Raw genomic sequence first — 22,489 nt, 5'->3', positions numbered from 1 at the left:
AGTAGTAGAAGTAGTCGTAGTAGTAGTAGTAGTAGTAGTAGTAGTTGTAGTTGTAGTAGTTGTAGTAATAGTAGTTGTAGTAGTAGTAATTGTAGAAGAAGCAGTAGGAGAAGCAGCAGCAACAGTAGAAGTAGTAGTAGTAGTAGTAGTAGTAGTAGTAGTAGTATTAGTAGTAGTAGTAGTAGTAGTAGTAGTAGTAGAAGTAGTAGTAGTAGTAGTAGTAGTAGTAGTAGTAGTAGTAGTAGTAGTAGTAGTAGTAGTAGTAGTAGTAGTAGTAGAAGTAGTAGTAGTAGTACTAGTGGTAGTAGTAGAAGTAGTAGTAGTAGTAGTAGTAGAAGTAGTAGTTGTTTTCGTTGTCGTAATAGTATAAGAAGCAAAGGAGCATCAGTACAAACATATCTGTGCGCTAGTAGTAAAGAAAATAGTAGTAGTAGTGGTTGTTGTTGTTGTTGTAGTAAGTAGTAGTTGTTGTTGTTGTAGTAGTAGTAGGAGTAGTAGAACTAGAAGTAGTAGTAGTAGAAGTAGTAGTAGTAGTAGTAGTAGTAGTAGTAGTAGTAGTAGTAGTAGTAGTAGTAGTAGTAGTAGTAGTAGTAGTAGTAGTAGTAGTAATAGTAGTTGTAGTAGTAGTGGGAGTAGTAGAAGTAGTAGTAGTAGTAGTAGTAGAAGTAGTAGTAGTAGAAGTAGTAGTAGTAGTAGTAGTAGTAGTAGTAGTAGTAGTAGTAGTAGTAGTAGTAGTAGTAGTAGTAGTAGGTAGTAGAAGTAGTAGTAGTAGTAATAGAAGTAGTAGTAGTAGAAGTGGTAGTATTAGTAGTAGCAGAAGTAGTAGTGTTAGTAGTAGTAGTAGTTGTAGTAGTTGTAGTAGTAGTAGTAGTAGTAATAGTAGGAGTTGTAGTAGTTGTTGTTGTTGTTGTAGAAGGAATAAGACAATGAAGCGGATATTGATGGGGAGGAGAAGGAGGAGTTATAGTAGTTGTAGTAGTAGTATAAGTAGTAGTATTCGTTGTCGTAGTAGTATATGAAGCAAAGGAGCATAAGTACAAACATATCTATGGGCTTTGTGAAAACAGAGTGTTAGCAATATATCATTCTCAATGCTAGAAAGCAGTTTAGCTGCTTATGTGCGATATTTCATACAAAACGGAAATAACAATATTATTGATAACTCTTCACAGCGGAACTCCATTATTGTCACGGTTAATTTATTGGTCTGAATTTAACATGGGCATTTCCCATATGCTTGAATTTACGACGAAAATGCGTTAACTATATACATATATCATGCTTTTGAAATTATAAATTAACCAGGGTCTACTTAGTACAACACAAAAACATTTATGAAGCAAGAAAACAAATGTAATTGTTATCGATTCACGTTGCTCAAATGTTATGGACTATGTTCGATTGCATATATTTTGTATGAAAATAACAAAAAGTATGTTAACGCAAACGATTATACTACAAGGCATGCACATAAGAGTATGGTATATATGAGCCGCGCTCTGTGAAAAGAGGTTTAATGCATGTGCGTAAAGTGTCGTCACAGATTAGCATGTGCAGTCCGCATAGGCTTAACGGGGACGACACTTTCCGCCTTATCAAGATATTTGCTAAGAGAAGACTCTCTTTTACGATAAATATCATTAATGCGAAAAGTGTCCTCCCTGATTAGCCTGTGCGTACAGCACAGGTTAACTGGGGCGACAGTTTACGCTCACACATTAAACCCGCTTTTCACAGACCACGGCTCATGTGTAATACAATTGTCAGTTTCTAAGATTATCAAGGTGCACTAATATGTTTAAAGTCAGTTCATTAAACCAACTGCTAATCAGTAAATCAGTGAGAATGTTTGTTGATTACCAGTCTCTTATAGATATATGTTGGTTATTATATTCGACATAGCTAGTGTCAAGAAAAATACCTACGCTGGGGACATATCAACTAACACATGCTCCGTCGATTTCCTCTTATTGCGTATATGTTTATTCCTTGTATAAAACCGGGAATTAGCGGTGTGATGACGAACAAAGTGATATATTGAACAAATATGGTTCTCAATGACAACAGGAATTTTCTTTACGGTAAAGTGGTATCCATATTCGATTACTTCTGCAATCAGTTGCGTGTAGTTCTAAATGGCTTTCCCTTATTCTGTCGTTAATGCTTTTAATCTGAGTAAAATTTTCCCATTACGGTCAGTATGCTATTTAAAGATCTCTTACTGTTTCCGACCATAAATATTACCAGTAATATTCGTACTATTTTAAATGAAATGTTTGTTAAATTCTGACATTGTATGTGCATTTATTACTCTAACAAAACACATCATTATATGCATGTGCACAAATCTGCTTCTTAAACGCTAGCTAGATTGTTCAAAGACTGATGCGCGTTCAATAACACCACGCTTTCACTGAACGTTAACAGGAGCAAAGCATTTCTCATACGTGAAAGACGTATAACTATGGTATCGGCTATTCATGACCGCCAGACGGTATAAAGGTATTAGGAGAGAATTGCTTTCTTACGCTAGACGCTGTAAGCTTCCAAACGGCAATTTGAATTATTGTTATGCAGGGCTAAGCAACAAAGCGCAGTTTTATTCCTATTTCCACTTCAGTTGAAATCACCGTACAATCTGCTCCCCGTGGATAAGACAAACGCAAAGTGCGCCGATACTATATGTGATCAGGATGGCATACTTCAAAATTATGTATTTGATTGTAATATTTGATCATTTCACACTGCGAGGATTTGGCCAGGACTCGTCTTCTGGAAATTATATAGATTACCGCAGATCGAAAAACCATTTATCAAAGGATAAATCGCATCATTTACAAGCCGATGTAGTGGAAAGCCCGTCATTCCCAAAACGTTCAAGGATTATTTATTCTGAAACGGGTCCTACTGTAAATGGCCCGCCGTCAGCAGTATATCCGGATTTAATGAATAATCAGACTCATTTTCGTCAGGTTAAATACGCAAATGAGACAAAACGCATTGCGTTGCCGTTCCAAGCAACGGATAGGGAATTAGTTTCAGAGCAGTTTTCTTCAGAGACGGGACGTTTGATTTTTACCACAGACACATCCTTACCAAAGTCGGATATTTGCAATTATCTAGAAAAAGATGATAGAGCGGACTTGAAAACTTCCAGAGATTTAGATTTTATTAAACCACGAAGACAGCGGCTGACAGATCTTCAGAGTTTCATCTGCTATATAAAGCAATCGCAACGTAACAACGTAGACAAATCAAACCGTGCTAATTATCTTCAATCTAAATCGCCATTAGTTCTGGAAGTTGACGGATTGGATGACACAATCGAAGTAGTTTCTATTGAACGAAATGCAAATCTAACAAGAAATCGCAGAGATGCAGGTCGATATTTCGAAATTTCAAGTCCGGATAATGAAGTTATATATTTGAACAGCAATAGTGCAAAAGACGCAAATTCCAATTTAGTTAATTACGATACCTCCGATTATGTAGATAGTGATCGTGACAACGTATTATTGCCAGAAGAGTTGGAACAGGAACACAACCAATCATTTAACGACATACACTCACTTCATAAGCATCTTCATTTAATTCTGGCCGGTTCAATGAATTCTAACAGCACAGATGCGTTACCTAACATGACATTTAACGCGGAGCAGTGTATCGTTTGGTTCAACAGGTATTACCAACAACATCCCACCGCTGCACCGGGTAAGTATGTGTTATAATGTTCAATGTTTTATGTAAAATAATATACTTATTGAGTATCTAATGAATAATTGTTTATTTTCTTAAAGATGGAAAACAAGATATTCATCTTGCAAAAATAAATAAATGGTATAAGGCATGTATGAACGCGGTAAGCTATCAATATATATGACAACAACTTAACCACACAAGGGAATAAATCCTCAGATGATAACATATGTGTTCATACCAACTTACTTGTTGTCAAAAAATAATAATGCAGCAGGATGCATAACGCATGATATGTGTGAAATGTCAACAATGTACAGTTTATTTCCTGATTAAAATAATGCGCAGTTCATCTCACTATTCAATATCATTATTATTTTTAAGAGCAATCAGTTACTCTTAAAAAGAAATGTTTTGTTTTTATTTAAAAAATAAATACGAAATTAGTGATTATTTTATGCATGTTATTACACTTTAAACTATTTTTGTTCAAAGAAATTAATTTTAATTAAGCAGTTTGCAACTATGCAAATTGTACATGCCCCCGTTTATCACATCGCCCTTAAAATCAGGCGCTTAACACTGGCAGAGGTGTCTTACCTAATATTTCTTGAACGTTTTATAAGATTTCACAAAATGTTGCAGCGGTATCAAGTACATTTCGATCTATCACATATCACAAAACCATGCGCCAAAAATGTTTTCAAGAGAGTTTTTTCTCGCAACATCGTGTTCGCACTCATATAATTCACTGACAGTTGTTTTCTTTGGGCCGATACCATTATCTTATTTATTTCAGCAGTTCGGTGTTACAAAGCTTGCCGATCCGTAAGAATAATGGCATGAAAAGTATATTGACATTCTTTTATTTTTTTTCAAAAGCAGTTCCACTGCATTTGTTATTATATAAATAACATAAAGAAAGGCATAAATTGTATAAGGTCTTGTTCTTCATGCAATTTTATTATCACAGATGCTCATGAACGAGTGTCCATATATCTTGCACACGAATTTTAGGAATTTTATACACTATACAACCATATTATACATCCCCCGATACTTAGTCAATTTCAATGCATAAAATGTTTCACATTCTATTCAACACGTGTATACGTGTTAACACCGAAATACCGTACCTGTTTAAACATAGTTTAAACATGTTTTGCTGTATGACTATTTTTATTATTTTAATATTTTAAACCGACCATAGTACGCAATTAAATTACTATTCAACAATTGCCTCTTTGATAAAAAACAAAAAACTTGATTATCTTCAAACATTTATAGTGCAATTGCACCTATACAGGCATTATCAAAATTTTGCTGTGAACATTGATTATAATGTTAACAAAGCATGCATTTGAGCAAGTTTGGAATGTCCAATACGTTTATGCGTTAATAATGTTAAATCTTAAGCTCATGTTTTTACAAAATAAACATTCTTTGTAATTTAAATTTGAGCCGCGTTCTGAGAAAACTGGGCTTAATGCATGTGCGTAAAGTGTCTTCCCAGATTAGCTGTGCGGACGACAGTTTCCGCTTGTGTGGTATTTTTAGCTCCAAGGAAGTCCCTCCTTACCTTAAATCAAGTTAAGGCGGAAAAAATAGTCCCTGATTAGCCTGTGCGGACTGCACAGACTAATCTTGGACGACACTTTTAGCACATGCATTTAGCCCAGTTTTCTAAATAAAAGGCTCATTTGTATTGTACTTACAGCAAAACGATAATTTGAAACGAGGAAAATTAACATACTTGATGCAATAACGTGGCAAAACCGATAGAAACGTAAGCTAATTAAGGTATAAAAAGTATTAACCCATTTATGCCTAGTGGACTATCCCATCCTTCTAAATTGGAACCATTTATTTCCAAATTTAGGGATGTCTAGTATATTTATTTCTATATTTATAATATTTCTTTCAGAAATTCCTTTAAGCAAACAGCGTAGACCCTGATGAGACGCCGCATCATGCGGCGTCTCATCTGGGTATACGCTGTTTGCCAAGGCCTTTTTTCTAGACGCTAGACATAAATGGGTTGACGAATTTAAAACAACCAACTCCAAATAAAGTGTAATACCAACGGTTTCGGATTATTGTATATCGTAGATATAATAATATTATTACCTGCAATAATAACGTTTCTTCACATATATAAATATTTTATTTTATTTATAACATAGTATTATTATAAATCATAGTCACATAACAAAGATGAACATAAGTTTGCGTCATTACTGTCTTCTCATTGAGTAGTGAATTCACTGATAATGCAACATGATCACGGTACATAAGTAGCTTCTAGTGTGTCTTATGTTTATGATGTATTATCCTTTGATAACTTGCTTCTACGACGACGTGTATGCGAAATATTTAGTGGTCGGAACTATTTGGAAATAATTTATTTCATCGCAGCAAGCCATCTGCAACACTCAATTACAGATTGACTGTTCACTCAATTACAGATTGACTGTTCACTCAATTACAGATTGACTGTTCACTAAATTACAGATTGACTGTTCACTCAATTACAGATTGACTGTTCACTAAATTACAGATTGACTGTTCAATACAGATTGACTGTTCACTCAATTACAGATTGACTGTTCACTCAATTACAGATTGACTGTTCACTCAATTACAGATTGACTGTTCACTCAATTACAGATTGACTGTTCACTCAATTACAGATTGACTGTTCACTCAATTACAGATTGACTGTTCACTCAATTACAGATTGACTGTTCACTCAATTACAGATTGACTGTTCACTCAATTACAGATTGACTGTTCACTCAATTACAGATTGACTGTTCACTCAATTACAGATTGACTGTCACTCAATTACAGATTGGACTGTTCACTCAATTACAGATTGACTGTTCACTCAATTACAGATTGACTGTTCACTCAATACAGATTGACTGTTCACTCAATTACAGGATTGACTGTTCACTTCAATTACAGATTGACTGTTCACTCAATTACAGATTGACTGTTCACTCAATTACAGATTGACTGTTTCACTCAATTACAGATTGACTGTTCACTCAATTACAGATTGACTGTTCACTCAATTACAGATTGACTCTGTTCACTCAATTACAGATGACTGTTCACTCAATTACAGATTGACTGTTCACTCAATTACAGATTGACTGTTCACTCAATTACAGATTGACTGTTCACTCAATTACAGATTGACTGTTCACTCAATTACAGATTGACTGTTCACTCAATTACAGATTGACTGTTATGTAGGAAATTAATGGTTCAACCCTAATCGTAGTATCAACAGTAGAATTATTTCAATTAAAAAGTCACAAGAAGAAATCTTAAGTGACTTCTTGTTTTGACAGAACTTATGCAATAACCTTATGTAAAGAGAACGTCAGATGCAATTATGATAACAAATACATCAAAGACCAAAAGCTATTCAATTGCGGAATGCGTTTATGCAAGCAACGAAGACTTAGAATTTTCTTGTAGAAATGCGTCTAGGAATTGAAAAAGGATAAGTATGAAATCAATTGACTTAAAAATCGATCTGTTCGCATTTATTGTATCTATACATATACATGTGCTGATTTATTTGTATTTAATATTCGGTATTTGCTAATTCATGTTTACACATTTCATGTGACTGTATGTATATTTGTGTACCGTAGCCATCCGTTTTTCTGGAAGTAAAACTATAGTTCAATGATTATCTTTCAAATGACGCAGTTTAATATATATATTTATTCAGATTATTAAATAACGTTTACAGCATGTTTGGTTTGCTTAACCCATTTATGCCCAGTAGACTCTCCCATCCTTCTAAATTGGATCAATTTATTTCCAAAAGTAGGGGTGTCTGGTATATTTATTTCTATATTTAGAATATTTCTTACAGAAATTTCTTTAAGCAAACAGCGCAGACCCATCTGGTTGTTCACACACCTTTCTCCCTATATATATATATATATATATATATATATATATATATATATATATATATATATATATATATATATATATATATAGGGAGAAAGGTGTGTGAACAACCAGATACACAGACATACAAACAGACATACATATTCCCATTTGAGACTTCGGCGTGTGCGCCTAGCTACGGTGCAGAACGAGACGTACACACTATAAAAATCCCCATCCCCATTAAAAAGGATGGTTAATTCACAGTTATATATCTCGCACTTACACCGCAACACATCTCGACGTGGGAAACAATTTTTACATACACAGAATGGACAATGTTACATACATAGACACTTATTTACAAACATGAAACCATAGTGTATTAGGGCAAGATCCGATAAGGATTCTAAACTATATATATTCAAATGCGTTTAAAGTGCATTTATATCATGTTATAGCATGTTATAGCATTAATAGGAAAGCGGTTATATGATATATCGATTACATATTAATATTTGGTAATAATAAACCATTTTTTATTTTATAATGACTGCTGTTAAAAATCATAGTTTGCTACACCCTCTCTAAGTAATACCACAATAATTATATTGGCAATATTAGGATTTACGTATCTCTAAAACATCCATATTTAAAATATATATAATACTATTATTGCTAAGCAGTGAACACAACTTATCGATTGTATGACACCATGCTATGTCATGTTTTATTTGAACTTGTGATTCAAAAAGTGAAACTTTAAAATAAAACGAGAGAGATTTAATGAAATGGATAAACATACAATCCCGTATGCAGTTTGATTAAACCTGTATGGATTTATTGGAGTTGCTCGTTTTTTTCTAAAGATTTGTATCCAGTAAAGTAGTAAATCATCGCTTAAGTTATGCGTAAAAACACGTAACGCTGAATTTACGGAAATTATACATTCATGCATATCGCTATAATTATTGCTTACATGAACAAGCAACAGCAACCGGAGCTGTATTCTTTTGTGTTGTTCTAATCATTTAAACAAAACACAATAACTATACTTAAAAGTTCTCGCAAATTTCCCTTTTAAGTGCGTGCTCATCAGTTAAGCAATTTGGTTTGGGTCCGACGATATTGATTTCTAAGGCAATAAATGGTGTGTGACCATCACCAATGAAGTGTTCGTTAACAATTACCAAGAGAAATGCCATTCAAATCACAACGGATTTGTTCAAGACATTTTATATTATAAAGGACAGGAAGCAATTGTTTAAATTGGCAAATTTTGCAGTTATAAATGCACATGATTTAACTTGGCGTGGCATACAGACATTTATTTGTCGTGGTATCGGTACAGGCGTGAATATTTTATCGAATACAGCACTATGCACTTATTTATATATTAACCGCAATAATATCAGGTATCATTAAAACAATGTACACGAATCACGTGATATAAAACGCTATCAAATAACACTGCTTAAAGCAAAAAATTCAAAAGGATCCAATATTATGGCATGTGATGTTTGACGATTACAAATTTCAATTTGAAAATATACGATAAACATCATAACATGTTTGACTATTTTGAATGTTCATATAACCCCTTAATTATGTGATAGATGAATATTTTGTACACGAGTTCACGATAGTTTATAGAAACGATGATCGACTCGAGTAAGAATCCAGCACAAGCCGTATTTATTCTTCTCTCAGGTTATGCCGTCGAGCAAATCCTTTCATTGAATATTTCAGAAAGCCGACTTTGATATGTCATCAACAATGCTTTCATCAGAAATAATTGCTGTGGATAGAACATGTTTTTTCGCCTGAAAGTTGTTTTTATCTAACCGATCGTTAGATAAATATATATATATATATATATATATATATATATATATATATATATATATATATATATATATATATATATATATATGTGTGTGTGTGTGTGTGTAACTTAATCCATACGGAAAGCGCAATTTAACTTGGTATCAATTTGGTAATACCATATAAGCGCACGTTAAACAAGACTCCGAACTTTTGGAATAATACGTTTGCGTTTGTTATATGGTTTAAGTGATCATAATTATGAAGCGCGTTACACTGGTACAATATCTTGATTCACCTGTACCTTCCCTTATCCTCCTGATCTCTTTCCTTCTTACCCTCCCCCTAGTTATCACTGTCTACATCATAATTAACAACAACGCGATCATCTGTATAATCTGCGTCAAAATGATAATACTTATCACTATGTTGATTAACATATTTCGAAGCATTGTCACATTAGCTTATCAATATCACCACAGCAAGTGTTGAAGTTACACTATAATTAATAAAAACTTTTTCGATGCTTAATGTGACTTTTGAAATCTGACGATTACACTTTTGGTAAATTGTTTTGTTCCTCCGAATGCATCATTCCTTATGATTCCTAATACTTCATACATAATGTTTAACTTATGGCATAGGTGGATATGCAATCCTGCAATTTGATAAACCCATGTCTATAAAATGAACCACCAATCTTTAAGACTATAATTCGTTTCGGGGGCCTGTATTGGCATACTTTGAATAATATTTTGTGTTTCAGTTAATAATCGGGTAAATGATTTATCAGTATATGGCTGAGGTTATTTACTCATGCGAAGTCTACAATTGCAATCGAATCGACCATAACAATACAAAGAAATAAGTGTAAAATTGCTTCGTGACAAATTGTGTGCGTTTCAATTAATCGCATAATTAAATGTTATACAAACTATTATAAGGAACCCTTAATTTGCATCGCATAAAATCAGATATAAGATTGAACGCTCGACAAGGAAGAAGAAGGGCGATAGTATGGGTTGCGTGATCTAGGTTCGTTCACGGTTGCCTTTGATGGCTAAAAAATAAACTAGTTCTTCCAATAATCCGCCTAGTAATTGTTCAACGTGTATAATGGTTTAGTTTAGTCTTATATGCTTACATGCGAAGTTGTCCGAACATTTCATTGAATAAAACATGTGTTGTGTTTTCTATGAGGCGACTGAATCTTTGTTTACTTTATATCGCTCTTCTGTTTTTGTTTATCGTAGTATGTTTAACTACGGATTTGCGGTTCAGTAACACCTGTTTTACGTAGGTGAACACAAAACAATACAGTACATATTAAGGATGTAATTAACCCATTTATGTCTAGTGGACTCTCCCATCCTTCTAAATTGGATCAATTTATTTCCAAAATTAGGGATGTCTAGTATATTTATTTCTATATTGAGAATATTACTTACTGAAGTTCCTTAAAGCAAACAGCGCAGACCCAGATGAGACGCCGCATCATGCGGCGTCTCATCTGGGTCTAAACTGTTTGCAATGTCCTTTTTTTTCAGGACGCTAGGCATGAATGGGTTAAAATCTATATGTACGAGGAAGGATTTCACATACCACAACCTATTGCAGAACATGTGTTTTACATATGCATATTTACCCTCGTTTGCATATACATTTGATCAGACAACTACTTTTTGTTTAATTACAATGATAACATACATGCCAGATGCTATGTCCCCGATATATTTAACCAATAATTTCATAATAATGAAAAGTAAAGGCGAAACGATATTACCTGCCAAACAAAGCTGTATGTTTGTAAGTAAAACATGTATCCAAAAATATAGCAAACTATCGAATTGTTCGTGTAATGATGTTATTTTACATAACATTACAACATATATAACATACGTGTAAATTTTCAAGAAATACATTGGACAGTAAAGGGATGAACATTGTTGAACAAGATGAACATAAAATATCTTATGAGGTGTATTTGTGTATTTTTTTCTGTCTGACTTGAAAAAGGTTAACGCTCTCTTGCGTCGCTGTAATAGCTTAGTCATACACACAGAATTACGTACACACTAGGGGTTATCTTGTACATAAGGCCTTACCAACACTCTCCCTACAATTAACATAGTTTCATAGAATCTCTTATTGATGTGACAGCTGCGGGATGTCGCTCTGACAATTGTTCAACAACCATTTACCAAGTGTTCTTCATCTGAAAAAATACAAACCTCGAGGCGGATCAAATAAAGCATATCCAGTTTCCAAAACCTCTTATAGCTCATAGTGTCATTACTACGTGCTATTGCATTGATAGTTATATGTGTGGTATTTCCATAAACATGTGTGCACAAGCATACGAGTTATATAAATATAAATGTATTGCGTTCACATGAGTCCATTCGTACAAAAGCTGAAAGTCTGTTATGAACGATCGCCATGTACATATATATGTGTAGTGGTGTTAAGATGAGTCCTGATGGCGTTCACATGAAACATTCTTTTGATTTGTTAGCAGATGACATAACTTAAACCATTTATGCCTAGTAGTCTCTCTCATCCTTCTAAATTGGATCAATTTATTTCCAAAATTAGGGATGTCTAGTATATTTATCTTACAGAAATTCCTTTAAGCAAACAGCATAGACCCTGATGAGACGCCACATCATGCGGCGTCTCATCTGGGTCTACGCTATTTGCCAAGACCTTTTTTCTAGATGCTAGGCATAAATGGGTTAAATGCATACTTAAGTTTAATACATTTCAGTAGCATACATCGAGAATGTGAAATGTGTCCGATTACCGTAGGATTTTTTTCCGGCAAATATGTTAGGAGTGAATCACATAACGTATTCGTTCACGTATTGCAATTCAATTTAGATAAGAAAAAATGTAAAATGGTTTGGATTATTTAAATGCAACGTTGGTCAAATTTAGTTGTAAGACGTAATTTGGTGAGCTAAACACCGTATGCATTTGACATTGCATTGAATGCACGTTGTCTTAGTGCAACTACTTCTCCACCAGTGTATCGCAATCACTTGCCTGCAATACAAAACCACGAAGAGATAATGCGAAATATATCCTGCTGTTTCATCTGTAATCTATTTTTATTATATGAGCATAGTTCTTTGAAAACTGGGCTTAATTTATTTGGGTAAAATGTGCACAAGCTGATCAGGGATGACATTTAGCGCCTAAACTGAATTTTCGCTAAGAAAATAAAACCCGGAAAAAACATACAATCGGAATATTTCGCCCCGTGCGAACTGCACTGTCTAATGTGATGTGACACTTTACATATTTCGCCCCGTGCGAACTGCACTGTCTAATGTGATGTGACACTTTACATATTTCGCCCCGTGCGAACTGCACTCTCTGATGTGATGTGACACTTTACGCACATGCATTCAGCGCAACTTTCACATCACGTGGTTCATTGCTCCTCCTCTTACCATTTTAGATGATGAAACTCTGTACTGTAACACGTCGTGGAACAGCGTGTCATGTTGGCCTCGTACCCCTGCCGGCACAGTCGCCTCCATCCCATGCCCCTCTTACCTGATCGGGATAAACCACGACAGTAAGTGTAAATTAGCAGAGATGTTGGGCGCGTGGCCGATTCACTGAAACACTATCAATATGCCATAAAATATGTCATTTTTCATCCCTTTGACATAAAAAAGCTGATATAATATACATTATATCAGAATATTATTTTTGGTCAAGGTTATGAAAAAGTTGTTCTATGATATATTGATAGTATTTCGGAAAATTGGAAACGCGCCCAACACCCGTGTAAATGAGCAGAGGTGTTTCAGATCTCTTAACATTTTGCTCAATCGAAACATCAATTTTTATTCCTGAAAAAGTCAACATATTGAAATGTTACGACACATAACACAATAATGTAACGTTGTGTGTATTGGTTCTAGAACAAAACTCAAGTATACGACTAACATTTTTGAACGGTTCGTTGTACTTATGTGTTAAGAATTAAGATCTCGGAAACTTAAGTCAATACTAATAGCACATATAACTAATATAAATAGTTATAAATAATTATACATTATTATTATTGTGCAATTTAGTTGCAGCAAGTAATATGAAGCAGTTTGGATATATTTAACAAAAGTTACAGCAATTATCATGTCATTTCGTTTACATATATAATATTGTACAATTGTAACATGATTAAATGCATTTCAAGCCGAAAAATACACACAATATGAATACGGTAACTCGAAAACAAATGTCAATTTCTAAAAACAATTTAGAATCCTTTGACAGTGAATGTGAATTGTTAAATGCTATTTTCTCATACACTAAGAATATAAATTGGTTTATTGTAGTAGTTGTTTACGACTGTTTACAAAAACTCGTAAAACCCTTACCGTTACTTAATTTAAAATTAATATTTTATACAAGTACATGCGATTATATGCACCTATTATTATTTTTGCATGCGTTTGTTCATCTGTTATTACAATGTATACATCCTTTGTTCTTAACACGCTGGAAAGGTTCTTTTTCTATTTATATTTATTGAATGCATTTCAGTATAATTATTTTCAACTAATAATGTGTCTATATGCCTTTTTCATCTTATATTACAATTAATATATTCTTTTTTGTCTACACCTACTGAAAAATATATTTTTTACATATGATGAATGGTTGTTTAACACACAGTTGAATCTTATTGTAAGCTAGAGATTTTAAGATCCTGACATAGGATGTGCTGCAGATGTTTGCATATCTGATTGCATTACAGTATTGTTTGTTTGTTTTATATTGTATATGCTATTGTTTACATTCTTAAAATAGCAAAAAATGTAAAGTTTAAGCTCTTCAATGCAAAATTCAAAAAATACTCTTTTGATAAATAGCTGGGCATAACTGTAATTATTGGATGGCAAGTAAAATGGTATTTATGCAGTTTGCTTAAGAATAATATATGATTTACATAATGAATTACACTATATGTTTTTATTCTTTACAATTGTCGTCACACATTCCTCAGGAATAAGAAACAGACAGTGCGTTTGTCGTTGTAATTATGTGTGGATGTTATATTTTAGTAACGTTGAATAAGACATAATCCTATTAAGTCTTTATATTTGATACGGTTTCAACTCACAATTTATTTAAAAACTAAACATATCGAATAAGACATCATATTTGCTAAAAATTATTTTCCGTTCCAAGGAAGACGCGATAATTAAACGCTGATTTAGACTGTAACATTGTATCTACAGACAATGCCACTCGAGAGTGCTATCCTAACGGGACGTGGGCTGCAAAAACTGTCTACGACCTTTGTGTACCAAACGAAAGTCATTCCTCCTATCATCACGAGGTACTTTCATAGACGACATGAACACGTTTTTATTATAACACATACTATTTCCAAGCATATATAATTCAATTAAAAATGTTTAATTAGCATGGCGGGTGTATGTACATTAAATCTCACTCCATGATTATAATGGTGTTATTGCTATGTGGTATTGTAATTAAATACGATTTTGTACATTTCAATTGTTTGTTTTATGGTTGTTTTTCCGATAACTCTTATATATGATAATTTCACGTATATTCCACTTACAGGACACTCTGGACACAGCCGAGAGGGTTATTTACAATGTTGGATACACCATATCCACACTTGCACTCGGAATAGCGTTGTTTATATTCCTATTCTTAGGTAACATACCGTCTTGACAAGCACGTATGGACACAATGCTGTGATATCGAATTCGCCTCGTATATAATATGATACAAAACAGTTTACTATTGCTGACAGATTATACATTATATATAAGCATACATAAATACACAATTTTATAAAAAAAACTTCTTTATATCCGTCGATCATGTTGTCCTTAAAAGAAGTATTGTGTAAAATAGGCATTTTAAAATATGTAAAAGGCATAGATGCATATTAATTACGTTGAATGCATTATGAGTGTTTTTGTTTTCTTAATATTTACTCCACGTGGTGTCGTATGCATTCCAGGAGTCTTCGTTGCCTTAGGAACTCGATCCACTGTCACCTGATAGTAAGCTTCATAGCAAAGAATCTCATGTGGATTATCATGCGACATTCTTTAGTCCACCTGCAATTTAAGGTATGCGTGTATTGTATTATGATTGGTTAACATATAGTTGAGCTACATCGTGCTTCATTATTATGCTGGACGCACATGCGAAGATTGGCCGTTCTGAGAACCATATGAGCAGTGTTTCATTTGTCCAAACGCATGAATCCTCGCCAAGCAGTGACGGTCAATAAATAGTTTATGCCTAATCGATGACGAGTGCCTGGGCGAAATGTCTCCTGATTATCAGCACTGTTACCTTGCTTCTTTACATTAATCCGCACAGTTCTGTTGCAATTATACTAAAGAAACTTTTGCAATAATAGTAGAAAATAGCGAAAGCTCTAAACTCTATTGGTTCTAGACGATTTCGTCGAAAAGGCCACGCAAATTGCATTGATTGGTCGTCCTGAGAGTGCATCGCTTCCTTCCAAATAGACAGTTCTCTATGAATTAATAAAATACTAATTAAAAAAACAAGCAACGGAAAATATACGGGTTCCAGTAGAAATGCCGTTCTTTGTCCGAATATACAAAGGACTGTTAGAACTTAATGTCAAATGGTTATCTTTATTAAATGGCAACCAAATGGTAAAATGTTAAGAAAACTATTCCTGCTGAGTCCGAATACCTCTTTTGTAATCTTATGTTCAACAAACAGACGGCCGTAATGGGATGTTTGTTTTCGCGGAAACACGAGTTGTTCCAAAGTAAACTTCGTTTCACTTTGTTTCTACAAGAAAACAGATTGAACAATAAATTCTAAATTCTTGCAAGAAGTTCCAAAAAAGGCAATTGAGTTTTTGTAATTGCTTTTCTTAGCGATGTGTTGATCGTTTGTTATTGTGTTTCCATAGATGTAAAGGCTGTAAGACATACATTTTAAGAATTGCAGTCCGATTTCCAATTTCACCATCTCCTTTACGTTTTCTTTTGAATAGTGAACTGATTTGCAGCATTGCATTTAATTGCTATTATCTGTGCAGCGACACTTTGCATTTTTACTACATAAACGTTGTCATGCGGTTACTATCAGAAGGCTGTGTATTAATTTAATAAGGCTCATACGTTTCAATGGTGATATTTGACTACTACAAATATTTTTCACACGTTTTATTTTAATTGCAGTGGGTTTGTAAATTGATGACCAGTCTTTTCAACTTCCTCCACGCCACTAATTTCTTCTGGATGTTCGTCGAGGGCATGTACCTGCACGTGATCATCGTGTGGACATTCTCTGCAGACAAGATCCGTCTTTCCTACCTTCTGTGTATCGGGTGGGGTACGTTGCATAGCAAGTAAATTCGCATCTAAGGGAATAATAGTTTTGTATTTTGAGTAACGTGTACATGTGCTTTTTTTCAAACAATATACATGTAATAGTATTTACCCTTAGATTAATCAACAAATTATAATAACATGCACTTGTATGCAAAGTAAAACGTGGTCATGATCCCTATGTTCGTAACTTGAATTAATATCCTTTGTCTATTTAAAGGTATTCCTGCAGTGAACATGATTGCGTGGATAATTGTGCGCAAGTTATTAGCAGACGACGAGTAAGTTCGGTAACTGTGTTATTTAAATTAATCGAATGTTAATATCAAACCCAAAATCATTTAATTCTATGTTATTTGCTTTTAATTGGATGGTATTTTTATGGGATATTCATATAAAAATGAATAACATTACATCAAACCGATCATAATGGATATTACTGGTAAATAACCTAGTTCTGGATTAGCTGGGCTAAATGCATGCGCGTAAATTGACGTCACACAATAGCCTTTGAAGTCATGGTTTGTTATACAAATCGTCGATTAAGCTTTTGTGTGTACTTTTGTTTGAGGTGTATTTGCAATGGATCAATGCTGTCTATATCCGAGTTTGCAATGATCGCCTTTTTTGTGTTTTCGTCAATCTATACAATGTTTCATTCAATATTAAACAGTTCAAAAGGGAAATATAATGTTCCGAAAATTGTTGTATAGTTTATGTCAATATTATTATTTAAAAACTGTTTTAATAAAAGTACGTGTCCAAACGTACGTGTGTCTGAATACTGATACTGCTGAGCGAACGTGATTTAATAAAGAGTGCGTAAAACACATAAATCATTTCAAAATAGTGTTGCTAAATTTATATCATGAACAACAATAGTGTTTGTATGATATGCATGGCCATAAAATATAATTGTTTATCTAATGATTTATGATCATAACAACTTTTAAAGTCAATTTTAGCAACAATCCTGACTTTATATTCTTTAGCTGTCAAATAATAACACATCTAAATATAAGTAAAATAACACGCGACTGTCACAACTACATTTAGTACAGTCCCTGGGCACCTCCCGTGTGCAAAAAAGAGTGAAAGCTGATATATATATCATTTTTAGGTAAATGTCTGAAGTGTCAGAAAATTTTGGGTGGACTTGCCGCGTGATGGTACGTTTTTTGTAATCCAATATGGCGTCCAAGATGGCCGCCAAAAATAATAAAAATCCAATTATCCGTTTTTCAGTCTGAATTTTCTGAAATTCAAGTAGATTTTAATTTTTCTTAAATAAACAATGGGAAAAATGTTTTGTAGGCTAAATATGTCACTTTCTGCCATATTAGTTGAACAATATTTTTAAAAAGACAAAAAAAGTATCAAAAATGGCGAAAAAAGCATAAAAAATGAAAGTGAGTGCAAACTTTCATTTCTGTTGATTGTAATTTTGTAAATTATTTCAACTGTATAGCTGTATAGTGTACGGCAATCAATATTCTTTACATTGATGCAATTTTTATCTAAAACGGACACGGCGTTGTTGTTTTATTCCCATTAAAAGGTGGGTGGGGTAAATTAGAATTCAACAAAAAATTACATAACTGTAGTAGGGTCAATAGATGAAAATTATACCTTCAACCACCAAATAGCTGGTAAAAAAAGTATTTTAACTGATACTGGTAGGGTAGAAGGTCCTTAAAAACATATCAAAAGTTTACCACAATTGGACTTCCGGAAAGATGTTTTTACAAGATGGCCGCTAAGATGGCCGCTAAGACCTAGTACTGATCATAACTATGTAACTATACGATCACATTTGATGAATTTGGTGTCTACACATAGGTTTCAAAGGGCAAAGAACACATTAATATCATCAGATAGTGTTTAAGTTTAGAATAATACACGCAAATCCAACATGGCGTCCAAAATGGCCGCCAAGATGGCCGCCAAGATGGCCGCCAAAACCTAAATGATCAAAACTATGTAAATATCCACTCAAATTTGATTATTTTGGTGGATATACATAGGTTTCAAGGGGCAAAGAACACATAAAGATCATCAGACATTGTATAATTATATTAAATTACACCCAAATCTAGAATGGAGTCAAAAGTGGCCGCCAAGATGGCAACCAAAACCTATAAATTATCATAACTATGTAACTATCCACTGAAATTTGATGAATTTGGTGTCTACACATAGGTTTCCAGAGGCAAAGAACTCATTAAGATCATCAGACATTGTTTAAGATTACAATAGTGCACACAAACCCAACATGGCGTCTAAAATTGCCACCAAGATGGCCGCAAAAATGATCAAAACTATGTAATACCCACTCAAATTTTATTATTTTGGTGTCTATGCCGAGGTTTCAAGGGGCAAAGAACACATCACGACTGCCAGACATAGTTTAAGTTTTTTTATGTTACACAGAAATCTCACATTGTGTCTAAAGACACAATACGAAGGACCGCAAGTCCATTAGTTTAGACCTGCTGCGATTTCTGGATTTTGACAAGAGAGTCGATATTTTTCAGCTTCAGGCAACACTGAATTGGCAGGGAATGATGCGTATCTTGCATCAGCAACCACAGTACCGTGGGATGTTGTCAGTCAAATTCTTGCATATGATTAATATGTACAATGGGGACAAAGCGTGCATCCTGTCAACATAAGCCTAAGTTTGCAACCTTGCCAGATTCGTCACACCATTGTAACGTTTGAACAACACTTGTATTGGAAGGCTGCCAAAATCATGATTGATGTGCTACAAATTAGTTGAAAATATTGTTCAGAATTTGGGATGTTTCATAAACGTATGAAATTGCGGGGGGAATGGAAGAAATTGCTCTCAAAAACATACTAAAGGCTGTCTATGGAGAAAATGCAATCGTGCAAAAGCTGTCCAGAGGGCTCCACGGGACCATCGTCTTGTTGCAAAGTGCATACACAGCCAGCTTACAGCCGAAATGAGCCAGGAAGATCCAGACATTCAGACACTGCTGGATAATGCCAGGGGCGTGGATAACCTCCAAACATTGGGGCCGCGGTCCAGTTTCGGTATTGGGAACATAAAGGGGTTCGTTTGAGAGGGTTGTCCTCTCCCGTGGTTCCAAAAAAAAAATACCATTACATTTAATATTGTGCATTTTGGGGGAACTTTCATGTTGATATAATTGCTGGACTTTTGTCTTTTTCTCAGTTTGTCATGAAATAAGTCTGGCCAATGCCGCCGACGACGACCCAGAAATCTCAACAAGTTTCCCTCATCGTCGTCATGCCCACGTTGCGCGATTCCCTGGCGTGCGAGGAACCGTATGCTGCGAATGATTTGAAGCAGCTGCTTCCGGTTGTCGGCCTTCTCCTTAGCGTGCCCCGCTAAGAGCGTCTCTCCTACGTCACACGTAGTGGCGGGAAGCGTCTCCAGTCGCTCGACCGCCTCCTTGTGGTACTCGCTGCTGTTGTGCTTCCGGAACTTCACGGGACCCTCTTTTCAGTTCGAGAAGCCGTCACTGATGAAGCTGCCGTCCACCTTCGTAATACTAATATACATTCCTCATCGCAGTGGAGCCATGTGAACGAATCAAACCAACTAGATTTGAATGAACGCTGTTCTAGCTTTTTCTTCCCGAATGTACGCTTAGGAAAAGCAAAATTTCGAGGCTGATTAGGAATACTCATTTTGAACATTAAGCAATTACATAAATGATATTGTTTCAATGATTTCTAATAAAAACGTAAACTGTTATACTAAGCGAACAAACATATGTTCAATCAAATTAATGTTTTTCACACGTATATTTACTCAAAATTGTTTTAAGTGGCAGTTACCTTTGAATTAAAGCGATCAATTAAAATTAAAAGGATAGCCTGTCCTTAATCAAAACACCGACAGTGCAATCACGGAAAAGAACAATAAAACAATTAACGCAATGACATTTATCCGGGCCCCTGGTTTTTGACACCTAACGAGGGATATTGACACATCACTATTGGCAACCTCGAAGAAGACGGAGAGGGGACACATGGATTCTGCACTGACGACGCGTGATTACAAAAATACTGGTTTTGGGGTGGCGATTTTAGGGGACTTTACGTTTTATTTATAAAACGACGACTAGCCGGAATATCAGGGCGGCGGTAGCCGCCCCTGCCGCCCCAATACCAACGCCCCTTACCTTGCATTCTATGGATTTGTACTCTTTCCTTCTTAGGGGCAAAATGACGCGATTTTGTTTGATCAAACTCGAGAGGGGTACAGAGAGGAAGAAACATGAACTTGCCCAGACCTCAATGACAAGCATAGTATGGCTGACTTATCAGCTTATGATTAACAATTCAAGGGTGTTGATAAAAGCATATCGTACTGAGTGTTGGCTGATGCATAAGCTGGCAGTGCCCGATTTGCTATCCATCTTTGCTGAAACTGAAAAGTTCGGTATTAGTTTTCACGTTGTTCGTAGGACCCATCAGTGCTGGGCTGGGCTAGGACGTGATCTTGTCATTGAGCAAACATTGATGATGTTTTTATAGAGCATATGTGATCTTACTCGAGGCAGTGGAATGGCCGAGGAAATGCAAACCCCTTGGTCCCTATCTGCAATATCCGAGCACAACAGTGCGATGCAGGATTTTACAAACCTGACCTATACTAAAAGTCCACAACACAAAGACTCAACTGATGCGTGCATCAAATGGGATTCTTCTGATCTAGAGAAAATGCAGACACAGTTTACAAACTTCTCACCATTCACAGCTGACCCTACTCTGAGAAACACGGTCAATGGCTGGGTTCGATGTGAATGCTCATGCAATTTAGGGGTTGGGAAAACGACCATAAGATCTATCATAGAAAAGTCGGTCTTTGCTTATAAATTCACAAGACAATACAGAGCCAAAGCTCTTGGGAATAGCTTAGCTTCTGACCGTGCTTTTTATCGTGATCTTCTGTTCCAGCGTTTTCTGGTGGCGTTAAAATCTGGAGATCCTTCCCTTCCAGTCGTATTGTCATATGAACTGAGCTCCCATCCTGCTGCCTTCTTTGAAGCCAATAACAGACTTTTTACAGCAGATAAGCCTCAGATCGCATAGGAAATTTGAGAGTATGCTGTAGACAATACATGTGAGACTGTGATGAACTGTATTCAAGAAACAGATGCACGATGGTGGCCCTTTGCTGCATCGTTGACCATGGAGAAGGGCGACTCATATAACGCAATAGCCGAGTCTTATGTAGATTCAGAAAAAAGCATTACGGACAAGCGACACTGGGGTTCGATGGCTACGAAGACGGTCATTATAACAAAGACAAAACGCACCGGAGACGATGAAACAAACGTGAATCATATTCTGAGTTTCCGCAAAGAAACAGAATGCTCATGTAAAAAAGGAAGACTTTTTGTCTCGTGACAGAAACAACACCGGCATGATTGCTCTGATCAGCATTAATCTGACTAAAATGGGATGCTATGTAGTTCTGTCTTCAGAGGATGCAGACGTAACATTGTTAAAGCAACAGTATAACGATCCCTTCGTAGCACCACAACGTTGGTGAGCGAGGATACAGATTTTCTCATCTTGACTCTGCATTACTCCAAAAGAGACAATACGACCATCTACTTCCGCTTTGATGTAAATAAATAGTCAAAGGAACGCAAAGTGTATAATACTAACCTTTT

The 22,489-nt window shown here is 35.1% G+C and overlaps 1 protein-coding gene across 5 annotated transcripts in view; it reads left to right on the top strand.

The window, feature by feature from the left end:
- Positions 1-22,489, top strand: part of LOC127858373 (corticotropin-releasing factor receptor 1-like) — a 136,812-nt gene that overhangs the window by 106,445 nt on the left and 7,878 nt on the right. For 4 of the 5 annotated variants that reach the window (XM_052395462.1, XM_052395461.1, XM_052395460.1 and 1 more), the window contains exons 3-8: positions 12,893-13,018; positions 14,694-14,794; positions 15,046-15,140; positions 15,452-15,566; positions 16,665-16,818; positions 17,035-17,095. In XM_052395462.1, coding sequence (XP_052251422.1) covers positions 12,893-13,018; positions 14,694-14,794; positions 15,046-15,140; positions 15,452-15,566; positions 16,665-16,818; positions 17,035-17,095 — 652 coding nt within the window. Of the gene's footprint in view, positions 1-2,579; positions 3,712-12,892; positions 13,019-14,693; positions 14,795-15,045; positions 15,141-15,451; positions 15,567-16,664; positions 16,819-17,034; positions 17,096-22,489 lie in introns of those variants that run through there. The other variant, XM_052395459.1, reaches the window with a different exon arrangement.

This window comes from Dreissena polymorpha, chromosome 14 (assembly GCF_020536995.1).
Source record: "Dreissena polymorpha isolate Duluth1 chromosome 14, UMN_Dpol_1.0, whole genome shotgun sequence".
Classification (NCBI taxonomy): Eukaryota; Metazoa; Mollusca; class Bivalvia; order Myida; family Dreissenidae; genus Dreissena; species Dreissena polymorpha.
This window is presented reverse-complemented; position numbering and strand designations above follow the sequence as displayed.